Raw genomic sequence first — 12,531 nt, forward strand, 5'->3', positions numbered from 1 at the left:
TGACTACTTTTACTTATTTCAGCAGATTTTTGTACTGTAATACTACATTCCTTTATTTCAGGATATCTATCATGAAAGCATAGTTAATAAGAAATGCCATTTTATAAATAAATGAGTTTTTTTCACTTACATACCTTTGTATATGTCAGTACTGTGAAACATGACGTTTTAAATCTTATAGTAAAAATCCGGTTGTAAAACACAGGATGGAGAGATGGATGGTTTTAATCCAAATACAAACAAACAAACAAACAAACTAAACATTAGTGACGCGTGGGTCGCTGCCCCTCGCGCTTCATTAGCCGCCCCAGTGACGTCATTCCGTTTAACAGTCAGACTCGGACGCCCCACGTCAGTCGACCGGACAGACTCAGACCATAAACCGACGGACGAGGAGTTCACAGTCTCGATAGAAACAAGGTAGAACCGCAAATGATGTATTCGGTCAACTTTGTTTGACTTTCCACACTTTTCTGCTTGTTGAAGCCCTTTTTCTAACATCATGAAGTTACTGGTGTAGCTTGCGCGCTCATGTTGTTTACTAAATTTGTCGTTTACTCAATGACAGCTGATGTCGTTACATGTAAATAAGCCGTACTGTGGCAGCAATCATAAAATCACTAAAACACAGTTTTTGAGGAGTTTAGTTGTGAGTTTAGTGGTCTGACGTGCTTTCCGGTGTTATTTATGTGTATTTATTATGGAGTACTGAATGGAGAATTGCAATAAAACCTGCTGCTATTTCTGTCATGTGGTTTTTGATGGTTAACTGATGCCTGTAATTGTTATCGCTTTTAATCCACAGGGGTAGGAATTAAGTGATTTGTAGTGGATATGAAGTTTTGGCTTTAAAGTAATCAACAATTGGGTAACTGCCTGAAACCTTAGTCACTGGAGGCCTCAGTGTTCCTGCAACTTGAAGTTCACAGAGAGTGACAGGTGTTTGTGAGTCAGTGAGAGAGGGAGTGAGTGAGAGAGAAGCTGGGGGTGACCACCCAGATCAAGTGTCCTTGCCACAACTTGTCATAAAAATAGTCAGAGGAAGATCAGCGTGACCGAGCGAGACAGCACTCAGAGCAAACTAGCATTTAAAAACCACCAAAAATTGCTTGTTGTTTAGCTTCTTTTCTCCTGTGCTTGAAAACTTGTGCGATTACACAGAGCTTACACATACCAGAAGTGTAATCCAGGCTCAGGAATAATGATTAACAATGATCCTCAGTGCTGCAATACAGTTTCATTTTGCAACAATGTTTGAAATTCTTCTATTTTCTGTCATTTGGGATATTTTTCATTCATTCACTTGAGCGTTTGAGTGAGAGGACGCATCTCACAACTTGAACAAAACAATGACTGATGCCTGATATAGTCCACTGTGTTCTGCTTTGATGTGTCATAATGAGTAATCTCAGTTTTCTGTATTTCAGGCAGTCAAGAGAAATGTCTTTTATATTTGGTTGGATCTACAGGGGCTTCAGCAGCGTCTTGCAACTATTAGGTAAAGTATAGTACATTAATATCACTCTTGTCCATCCAGCCTACAACATTTTGCAGTCTACATAATGTTTTCCTGTGTACATATTTTAGACTATTTGGGATGGTTTTAAAATGTGTGTAGCGTAAATACATACTGTGCTATGAGACTAGTGCAAGAAAAGTACTAAATGACAACTAATTGTCTACAAATACAGACAAGTGACAAATTAAAGGAAAACCCCAAATAAATGAGTGAAGGAATGCAACAAATGTAGATGCTTTCACACAAGTGCCCTGCCTAGTACAATTCAGCAATTAACATCTAATTATGCTCTGTGGCATGTTTAACAATGTTCAGCAGGCCCAGTTAATTCCATATCAAGGTGGACAGACAAAAAGATCCAAGTGGCTTTGAAAAGAGAGCTCATTGTTGGGTCACTGATGGCAGGAGCTTCAGTCGTAGAGGTTACTCAGCTGGCTAGTGTGTCAATAGGAGTGTTGACCACAGTGACATCTACATGCAGATCTATGGGAAAGACATCAGTAGCTAAGGTCGAAAACTGTGGTTCACAGGAGACATTTGATGAACCTGATGCTTGTGCATTTGTGCATTATGTTAGGAAAAACAGAAGAACAGCTGGTCTTCAGGTGACGGAGAATGTCAATGCAGGATGTAATCAAAGTAACAGCCAAAGCAGTCTTTTGACAAATATATAGAGGTTGTTAATATAGTAGGAGTGTGAAGAAAGTGATACAATCAGAGGAGTCATCCTTTACCATATTATCAAGTAGGCAAGTGCATTTGTAGCATACAGCAGGACACCGATACAAGCCTGAATGCTTGAGGGGATCCGGGGGCTCGTGTCAGGCAGTAGGGGGTATTTTGCTAGTGTGGTTTGGGCCAACTCTTAGAGGAAGGGCTCCGGAAGGATGACAACACCCCTGTCCATAAGGCATGAGGGGTCACTGAAAGGCTTGATGAGTATGAAAAAGATCTAAATTATATGATATGGCCTTTGCAGTCACCAGATGTCAACCTGACTAAACACTATGGAGATTATGGGCCGACTTGCTAGACAGTGCTCTCTACTACCATCATCAAAACACCATCTGAGGGAACATAATTTGGAAGAATTTAGTTTGGTAGAGGTCTAGAGACTTGGAGAATAAATGTGAAGGTAGATTGAGGCTGTAATGGTAGCACATGGACCCCCAGCATCTTACTAAGATACTTAATATTGGTTTTTCTTTTAATTTGTCACCCACCTGAAGCGCTAGGTGAATCTCAGAAAAGGACAGTAGGGGATGACAAATGGAAAATAGTACTTTTCCAGCCCAAATACTCACAATTATGCAGATTGCAAATTGGCTTTATCTTGTTAACAAAAAAACATAGAAATCAATGTGCACTCGTATGTCATAAAACATTCATTCTAACTTCAGTGCTATTCCTGTATATACTAGTATGACTAAAAAAGGAAAAGTCCAATGACTATGGGAGCTCCCAGTCCTCTTTTTCCTACTCATCATCAAACTTTATAGTCATTTTATAGTAGATTCCCATCCATTTGATTCCTTTTTGTCATCAGGGTTGTACAAGAAGACCGGCAAGCTGGTTTTCCTCGGACTAGACAATGCAGGAAAAACAACGCTCCTCCAGATGCTCAGAGACGACAGGCTGGGACAGCATATGCCAACGCTATACCCGAGTACATTCAGAGATTCGACATTTTGTAGTTCAGCAGTCAGCCTTGTGTTACTTGCTTTATCATCTATCTAAAGTCAGTGCTTCCCCTCTGCCCTTAGCGTCTGAGGAGCTGACCATAGCTGGGATGACCTTTACGACGTTTGACCTCGGGGGTCATACACAAGGTAGGAGTAAAGAATGTGCCACTGAGCTTTACTTTTCTTCTTCAAGAGTTGTATTCATGCACTTGCTGTTGTGTCACATAAATACTGAAGTGCTTTTGCTCCCACAGCACGAAGGATCTGGAAGAACTACTTCCCAGCCATAAATGGAATAGTGTACTTGGTGGATTGTGCTGATCATGAGCGACTATTAGAGGCTAAAATTGAACTGGATGTGAGTTAATTATATTGGATTCACGTTGTATGTCAACACATATTATAGTCACATCAGTTTGACCAACATATGATCCTTTTTCTTGTGTTTAGGCTCTGTTAACAGATGAAACCATCTCAAACATCCCCGTTCTTATACTGGGGAATAAGATAGATCGCCCAGAGGCCATCAGTGAGGATGCCCTCAGAGGAATGTTTGGTCTTCATGGACATACAACTGGAAAGGTAATGAACACGTGGGATTAAATGATGTAAGTGAAAGCAGAAACCTGTCAGGTTTTTGTGCATTTCTACACGATGCTTACATGCATCTGTGCCATTTCAAGTAGTAGAAACAATAAAACGTATTTGCAGTCATTGGAGACAATCTCTTTATTCTGCTTTTCAATAAATATGTAGTACCTTTGTGCACATGCTGCCTGGTTGTCCAAGGACATTTTCACTGCATAAAAACAGTGAGGTGAATCTACTTCATAGCCATTGCAAGGCCAGATTACATTATAGAAGAAAGTGTTATTGTCTCCACTGCTTCTTAGTAATATTTTACTCCTCTATTCTTTCTAATTCGAGTCAGAATTTTCTGATTTAAATTTCAATCGCCAAGGGCAGGTGTAGCAGTGCGTAGATCATCACCGGTCTTGGTAAATACAGTGCCAGTGGGGGGGCATTATTCTGTTGAGAAACATTTGGCACATTTCTCATCATTAGTGTAAATCTTCTTAACCACCTGCTGTTTCACAGCAAAAGAGAAAAGGGAGCAAATGGATACATGATGCATCAGTGAGCCATTTAGAAAGCTTGTTTCAAGGATCCATGTCAGTGAGTCAGGGGAAGGCTTTACAAATATCACACGATGCTATCCTCTATAGAATATGTAGAAAGTTACAGGTTTGAGATGCTCTTTGTACAATTTAAGAGAATGGAAAAAGAAGTCGAAATGACCGAGTCTGGGTTTTTACATGTGTATTATTGTTTCCTTTCAGGGCACTGTGTCACTGAAGGAGCTGAATTTGAGGCCAATGGAGGTTTTCATGTGTAGCGTGCTGAAGAGGCAGGGATATGGAGACGGTTTCCGCTGGCTCTCCCAGTATATCGACTGATTGGCATTCTAAAATTAGTCTTTTGTTAGCTGTATGTGCACACAAAGACCTGTTCCACACAAAACTACCTGCAGTAGCGAGATATTTTATAAAATATACTATATGTAGGACTTTGACTGCCAGTAAGAAATACATTTTAAGTAGTTTTTGTATCAATATACCCTGTTCTCTTAATGCATTCAAAGATGTCTGTATGTCATAACACAAAAGGTCAAAGATAAGTTATGAATCATCAGTGTGTTATTCAGATAGAGTGTGGAGAATAATTTTCAGTACTGTCGTTTCTACCTTTACTTAAAGCTTGTAGGGAACTTTGTTCTCCATATAGAACATGCCGCTGCTGTGAACCAGTTTCTGACCCAGGTTTATTTTTGGATGCCGGTGTTGACTTACAATGAAGGTCAATTTAGTTGACATTGTGGCCTTGGAGTTAGTCTTCTTTGACTTAGAATGAAACTTTTTATTTGTTGGCACAGATGGGAATCTTAAACTACCAGTTGTTTCCAGTTGTTTCTCTGTAAAATGCTACAAAACTTTGGTGCCATATTTGTTAATGTTAATACAGTAGCCTTCTACCTCCAAGGATACTGACATTTCTCCTGATCGCACGTTTCTTTTTTTAAAATTCATGAACGTTTACAACTATAGGACAATTGTATGAATGTGACCACGAGTGCATTAGCTGACTTTTGCCATGAGGAGCTTTATTTAATACTGCACCATGTTAAATAGTTAAATAACTACAGCACAGCCAAGTGATGTAACAAACTCATACTACTTGTCTGCAGAGAGGATGCCAAACTACCTGTTTCCATGATGCGTAATTTCTGTGAAATGACTTGAGTACTTTGTGATTAGTTGCTGCTAATAACACGCAGCGATATTATGAGAGTACTTGGGTAGTGCTTAAAAACTGTGTATGCACATCATATGCATGGAATTACCTTTCAGTATTATGTGTTGTTTTGTGTATAAGATTTTATTTATATTTTCCAGTAAAACTGGCTTGACTTATGCTACATAAAGCATTGATAAAGGTATAAAAGGTACGTCATATTCTTGTTGGACGTAATGTGTGAAGTTTTAGCATAATAAATATTTTTGACAATCATTTAAACCCTGGTTGAGTCATTGTTGCTGAATTGTTTAGATGTTATTGCTAGATAAGATCGGAAGTGGCACAGGACTATATAAAATCATTCCATACGTACTATGATGATTTAAAATGAAAGATGCACTGTCAAGAAATAACTTCTTACACAAAAATCCCAGTTAAACATTACCAAATAACGGTTTGCAGCTTACTTATACATTCATTCACTGTTCGCAGTATAATGATTACAAAAAAGTTGCAGCCAACAAGCAACAAACCCATAAAGGAAATAAGTACCCTGCTGTGGACATGGTGTACTACTCCAGGGAACTGTATGCACCTCACTGTTTTAATCTGAATAAATGAGCAGAATGTTATTATTATTATTATTATTATTATTATTATTATTATTATTGTATGATCTTATTCTTAAAATTCAAATGCTGAGTAAAGAAGCCGCTGTTTCCTGTATTCTTGTTTTCTATTGGCTAAGAGTCGTTGGTCGGCTCTGATTCTGACCAATCACAGGATTAGACGAGACAGAACCAGGAAGTTACAAACGGGCAAAGTTACTACACAAGGCTGTGAAGAATTTTGCGATAAAAGAAGAGTTGACGTTCGAAGTAACTCTCATATGTCTTGTCAGTATGGAGGTTACTTCTCTTGTGTCACCACAGGTCTGTAGCTGTTTGTAATGCGCTGCTTTTTCGACGTTTGTCCAGAGTGTTGAGTTTGCTGAACACCGTTATCGTCATATGTTGACATGGAGTTACAGGAAGTCGAGAGGTGCTGCTGTGTAGTTAAAGTGTCGGAGGCATTTTCAGCAAAGAAACCTGTGAGCTGCAGCGGAGTTATCGTCCATCCTCAAACTGGAACTGTCATATGCACCGGCCTCCCTTTTTCACGGTTTATTACCAACGGGGAGCTCCTCTCCTCGAACTGCGGGTTCCTGTCACCGCACAGCTTCAGCGACAAACTTAAAATCCGCGTCAGCGTTTCCGCTCGGCGACATTTGGACGCCAACCAGAGCGCGCAGGGAGAAGCATTCACACCCCCCAGGAGCAAAACAACACGACAACGGGAAGTTGCAGCCGAGTTGCTTATGCTGGTGAACTGTGTGGAGTTCAATCAGGCTTTCCAGGCAGTTTTCCAAGAGGCTGACCAGTGGCGTTTCCATGGCGATGAAGAGGATGAGGAGCTGCTGAGAGATGCCCAGTTCCTCAGCTGCTTCGCTGTACTCAAGACAAGTGTGGTGGTGGACGGCAGCTCAGATTCACCGACCATCCCCTGGCAGAGCAGCTCATCCCTGCAGAAAGGCTGTCCAGTTGTTGCATGTGGTTCACCTTTTGGCTCCCTCTGCTTGGATCTCTTCATCGGCACCCTCAGCAGAGGTATCATCAGCAACCTTGCGGGAGAGGACAACGCCGTCATCCTCACAGATGCCCGCTGCTTGCCAGGCACAGAAGGTGGAGGGTTGTTTGTGGTGAAAGGTGCAGAAGATGTGCGTCTCATTGGGCTCATCGTGTCTCCGTTTGGCTGGAAGGCGAATGAGTGGATAGGCCTCGCTCTGGTCTGCTCAGTCCACTCCATCTTCAGGAACATCATCCACTGCACGAGCACCCAAGATCCGCTCCGAGATGTTTGGCTCCATCAGGGGGAAACGGGCCTTCGCATGTCCACCACTGCTCAAGGGTCAAAAGCTGTTAAATACCCCACTGTGTGCTTTGTGGACAGTGGACGGTTCTGGGGCTCCGGGGTTGTTGTCACCTCTCAGCTGGTTGTGACTTGCAGACATGTTGTCAATGGGAAGTCAACAGTCACCCTGAAGTTTCATCACAAGGACAGGTGACAGCACGTTTACTATCTTAAAACCTGTTCAAATGTAGGCTGTCAACCATATCCTCTGAACACTAAAAGATTTGATTTAAAGGGAAAATGAATCCAAATCTGTTAGATACTAAAATGAGCTCTGTATTGTTTAAGTGTCTCAGTACATCATTGTTTGAGCATATTATATTTTTAGAATATTGCTGGTTACACCTCAGTTTCCTGCTATGTTATGTCAAAGTGTTAAAAGGTTTTGAGATATTTTCTTTGAACCTCACAAGCTAATTTAGTGGCACTAAGTTTTAGTATGTTAAAGCTTTTGAAACTGTTAAAATATAAAACTTAAAATTTCTTTCATTTATTGGGGCTATATATAGGTGCTTTCTTTCATTTACATCTTCCTCAATTTCCTGTAGGCTGTTTTGCAACAAAGATGCAGGACTAAGACCCATCAGAAGGTCTCATATGTGCATCTACACCATATTTTTTAAACTGCATTTGTGTTTGCAATTGTGATATTATTACCAGCAACGACTTCCACCTGACTCGAGGCTTAATTATCCAGAATAAATTAAAATACCTGTGTGGATTCAGGGCCTTTAATGAGCTGTATTGCCTCTGATCACAGTTCTTGGTGCCCCCTAAAGAAGTTTTAGCTACAACAAAGGAAAACCACCAGCGCCAAAATGTTAAGAATTGACAAAAAATGAGCGAATCGTATTTTAAACAGTGGGCCTTCATTTACTCAAGCATAATAGACAGAAATGCTTGTCAGGTGGTCAAAAATAGCAGGATAATGCATTAAATTCTGTTACATAAGGTAACATATGCTCATTGTCTTGACTGTACATGGATTGATCATGCTTACTGTGATGCATAGTCACCTCCCAAAGACCTACTCTGAGCCAGGAAAAACCCTGAATGATAAAGAATATATAGGCCTAATGTTTGCTCATTGTTTTGATGATTTCAGGGTCCGTAATCTCATTGGCGATGTCCTGTTTTCCACTAAAGTGTCTTCACCCTATGATCTGGCTTTGGTGCGGCTTAGAGGCTCCATCCCAGAGGCAGTTGTCCCGCAAATGTCGCAGACTTATACTCCAGGTTTGATTTCAGTGTTATTTGCCAGAAACAGTTCAATTATGTCTTTACAGTAACATCTTGGATAATATTTGGTGCCAGAGGAGAGCTGTGTATCTTTACACTATTAAAACTGTTGTCTTGGTTTGTCTGCGTTCAGGTGAATCTGTGGTTGTGGTGGGATACGGTGGGCTGGGTCGGCGCTGTGGTCCGTCACTGACCAGCGGCGTCCTCTCCAAAACCATCCGCTTGAATTACGAGCCCATCATGCTCCAGACCACTTGTGCAGTACAAGCAGGGACCAGTGGGGGTGCTGTGGTGCAGAAACACTCAGGAGAGCTGCTGGGTAAGGAACCTTTTCATCTACAAAACCATGTTCTCCCTTTGAACAGCGGGGGGCACATGATGACCACAGAGAACTTCACTGTAATCTATGTGTAGAGGAAAGGGAATTATAACCATCATGTTGCTCAGTCTGTACTGCTGTATTTGCAGTTTTAAGATAGAATAATGATCATTCGCTGTTGTGCAGGTATCGTGTCCAGCAACACAAGGGATTTGGCTGCAAGTGTTACCTACCCGCACCTCAACTTCAGCATCCCGGTGGCTGTTTTCCAAAAACTGTTGCAGCGGTTTCATCAGACAAAGGATGTAAATGTCTTCAGGGTGCTGGACACCACAGAAAAAGAAGTGAGAAGAGTGTGGAGGCTGCAAGGTGCTCAAAGCAAACTATAGTACCCCTGCACTTATAGATACACTAGACAAAAACATAACATTTAATTTAAATTAATTTTGTACAATATGATATTAGATCATCAAGCTGACATTATGAGTATTTTAAAAAAATAAATAAAACCAGCATTTTCAAGTACATGACACATATTTCACACCTCAATCTGTTACAAACAGGCACAATGTTGTAGATCTGAAGGAGTAAATGCTACTAAAACGTCATCTGAGAATCATGCCGTGAGCTGTGAAATATTTAAAAGACCACCCAGTGCTAACAGCCAAGTTGAAATTATATTAGTAATTGTTGTGATTTTTTAAATTGTATTGTTTTCTAATTAAATTAAATGTTTCTTCAGATAACTCTGAGTGTATGCTTGGTATATTGCTGTACACAGTTGGCACAAATAACCCCCCATATGACAAGTAAAATACCAAAGGAACATAAATAGAGCTGGAACGCTAAATAAAGTCATGCTAATTACCAATTCTGTCACTATTCACAGTCCTAAAGCATTTGATAAAGTGATGGTATAAAAAAGTGCAGATTAAGTTTCACGTCTAACATCTGATCCGTAATTATTTTACAGCTACAGCATCAAAGAAAGACACTTTTTTCTGGAAAGTTGCAAGGATGTACACCTGGTTCTGGTACATATGGGTTGTTTTTTTTTTTCCAAGCAGGAGGAAGATTCAGCATAATAAGCTGACAGGCTGCTGAAAAGAAAATGATTGGTCCCTTTGGGTAGCTGGAGGACTGCTGTCGGTATCAGGTATTCAAACATCTGTTGGCAGGCATACCCACTCACAGCTAACACATTTGAGGTTTCACCCACTGGGACATTACTGGTACTGATTTCCATTATCACAGAAATGTGAAACTGAGAAATGTCATTTCAGAGGATTGGTTACTGTCAATTTTTACAATACTAAGACAAGCTCTCCCTGCCTGAACTCCTGAGGATGTGCATACTCTGTAGCATACTGAAAGGTTTCTATTTCACTCTTTCCAGACTGAATAGTTCACAGTGAAGAGACGCTTGAAAAATGTCCTGAGGAGGCTGAGGAGAGAGTTTTCTATAGGTATTGTGCTGTTAGAAGTGCTGATATGCAGCTCTGTATCTCATTTCTGCTGGTTTCCCATAGCTATAAGCTACACTTCACTGCAGAATGCAAGAGTAGAAGTGAGCTGACAATAAGATCTGCTCCTCAGAGAAAAGGTCACACAGAAGAGAGATTGATGTGTTTGAAATAGAGGCTTCTAGAATGTGCTGCAGAAGTGTGCACCATAAAATCTTCATTATAATGGTTGATATTCAAGTTGGTTTAAAGTTTTTTTAAGTCGATGGTGGATCCAAAATCCATCATATCACCTCATAACAACAACAGGATTTTAAGAAGCAGCGTTGAAGACCTGATGAATATATGAAACTGTGCTTGTAATAGACTTATATTTTGCGTACAGAACTCTGACCTACTTGTTGTCTACGTAGCAGCCACAGAAATTGCTTGAGGGAACTTTTTTGCAAAGGGTGACCGTGGTGCAGTGATGATGGAAGATGTGGGAATTAGAGTATGACCAGTAGCCATATAGTAACAAAAATAACAGTGCAGATCACCAACAGTGCCTCACATAAAGTAGTTTACCTGGCAAAAACAAAAATGCCAGTCTCATGGTAGTGCAAGGTGACTTTGGTGAGGCATCATCCTCACCATTTACAACTGCACTTTTCTCTGTACCACGTTGATAAATTTCAGTGGCAACAAGTTGTTTTTAAGCAATGAAATGCAACAGAACCTTTTTGTAGCATCCATGTTCTTTTCACATTCTGACTTAACACCGTGAAGACAGAAGAACGAATTCACAACTTGCAAAATGGGATCATCCGAGAAGCATGATCTTGCAATTATGATTTTGCAAATCTGTTGGGCTTTACTGGGTGTATTCTGAGAGTGTAGACCTCCATGTCTCAAGTAATTTGATGTGCAGCCCTGTGTTGCATAAACTACACTCTGCTTTTTGATCATGACGCTGCCAAACTAATACATGGAATTGAAAAGAGAGAGAGCCTCAGATGTACGGTGGCCGGCTGGGCCACATAGATAAGTTTATTTTATTTCATTTTTTTTATTAAACACAATAATTGATCCACATTATGATACGATGTACACTTGTCAACGAAGCAGTATATTCTGCTCGTCTTTCAAGGCATTGATTACGAGACTAATAGGTGACATTCTGTCTTCTGGTACACACAGTATATACAAGCTAAAGAGTGATGCGTGAGAAACTTTTTCTTCATAAGTCATGAATGAGACAGAGCACTACTGTCACATATGAGCTGAAGCATATGACATGAAAACGGTAAATTCAAAGGACGATTTTCAGTATTCCAATGCGGCTTCCTCTTCTCTTTATTCCCAGTTTCCTGCCCTGCAACCTAAACTGGTTAGATAAATGTTGTCAATCTGCAAATGGAAAAAGATGAAAGAGGCCAATTTGGACTACTGAAATGCTCCCCGCATTGCTCCATTATTTTTTTTATGCAAGCACATGACAAGCACCTGCAGCTTCTTAAAGCCTCCAATATGCATCAGCTAAAAACTGCTCAAAGATAGTTCAAAGGACAAACAACAGAAGAGAACAAAGATTCACAAGTATGAAGGACAAAATTCTTGACTCCAGACCCATAATTTCTTTACAGTGATATCTCCCCCTCCCTTGCCCATTTGTAACATTAAATACTCCCATAGCATATGCAGCTTCGCCCTCCCAAACCCGTGCGACCCCTTCTCCCTCGCTTTCTCATGAGCCAGGTGTTGTTCTGAGTGTGAGCGCCTCTTCACGTCCATCTCCTCGCAGGATCTGTGTGTGTGTGTGTATGTGTGTGTGTGTGTGTGTGTGTGTGTGTGTGTGTGTGCGTGTGTGTGATTGTGTTTGGGGCTGTCGAGTTGCTCCTGTAGAGAGGTTGGATTACACGTTGGCCCTTTACCAGATATATCCCCCATCATCCACCTCTCCCACCTCTCCCTCCTCCTCCTCGGCCTCCTCTGCAGTCTCCTCGGCTTCTTTCTCTTCTTCATCTTCCCATCCGACCCCGCTGCCAAAATCACCTGAATATGCCATTTCATAATCTGCAGGGG

At 40.8% G+C, this 12,531-nt stretch overlaps 3 protein-coding genes across 7 annotated transcripts in view; 2 read left to right on the forward strand and 1 right to left on the reverse strand.

Annotated features, from left to right (window-relative positions):
- Positions 1 to 199: 199 nt before the first annotated feature.
- Positions 200 to 5,769, forward strand: sar1ab (secretion associated, Ras related GTPase 1Ab). Its single transcript, XM_023278266.3, has 7 exons — positions 200 to 420; positions 1,428 to 1,498; positions 3,066 to 3,185; positions 3,283 to 3,348; positions 3,456 to 3,559; positions 3,652 to 3,783; positions 4,542 to 5,769. The coding sequence occupies exons 1-7, from the start codon at positions 215 to 217 to the stop codon at positions 4,656 to 4,658; spliced, it is 816 nt and encodes a 271-aa protein (XP_023134034.2). The 5' UTR covers positions 200 to 214; the 3' UTR covers positions 4,659 to 5,769.
- Positions 5,770 to 6,292: 523 nt separating this feature from the next.
- Positions 6,293 to 12,531, forward strand: part of tysnd1 (trypsin like peroxisomal matrix peptidase 1) — a 34,478-nt gene continuing 28,239 nt past the window's right edge. For 3 of the 5 annotated variants that reach the window (XR_004848027.2, XR_004848029.2, XR_004848028.2), the window contains exons 1-5: positions 6,293 to 7,596; positions 8,552 to 8,682; positions 8,819 to 9,004; positions 9,191 to 9,373; positions 10,069 to 10,160. Coding sequence is in view for 1 of the 5 variants with exons in the window: in XM_023278244.3 (XP_023134012.2) it covers positions 6,515 to 7,596; positions 8,552 to 8,682; positions 8,819 to 9,004; positions 9,191 to 9,393 (1,602 nt within the window). In the remaining 4 variants the exon portion in view is untranslated. Of the gene's footprint in view, positions 7,597 to 8,551; positions 8,683 to 8,818; positions 9,005 to 9,190; positions 9,751 to 10,068; positions 10,161 to 12,531 lie in introns of those variants that run through there. The other 2 variants (XR_002746580.3, XM_023278244.3) reach the window with 2 other exon arrangements.
- The window catches only part of spock2 (SPARC (osteonectin), cwcv and kazal like domains proteoglycan 2), a 31,989-nt gene continuing 30,921 nt past the window's right edge, over positions 11,464 to 12,531 (reverse strand). The window contains exon 10 of the mRNA XM_035951897.2: positions 11,464 to 12,522. Within this exon, the coding sequence (XP_035807790.1) occupies positions 12,377 to 12,522 (146 nt within the window). The 3' untranslated portion in view covers positions 11,464 to 12,376. The remainder of the gene's footprint in view (positions 12,523 to 12,531) is intronic.

The sequence above is a fragment of the Amphiprion ocellaris genome, chromosome 16, assembly GCF_022539595.1.
Source record: "Amphiprion ocellaris isolate individual 3 ecotype Okinawa chromosome 16, ASM2253959v1, whole genome shotgun sequence".
Classification (NCBI taxonomy): Eukaryota; Metazoa; Chordata; class Actinopteri; family Pomacentridae; genus Amphiprion; species Amphiprion ocellaris.

Excerpts from the sequence above, each read along its gene's own strand:
- sar1ab (XM_023278266.3), top strand. The coding sequence starts at position 215 with ATGGATGGTTTTAATCCAAATACAAACAAACAAACAAACAAACTAAAC. Across the intron at positions 421-1,427 it reads ACAGTCTCGATAGAAACAAG|GCAGTCAAGAGAAATGTCTT; the intron begins GTAGAACCGCAA and ends TCTGTATTTCAG. Across the intron at positions 3,784-4,541 it reads ATGGACATACAACTGGAAAG|GGCACTGTGTCACTGAAGGA; the intron begins GTAATGAACACG and ends GTTTCCTTTCAG.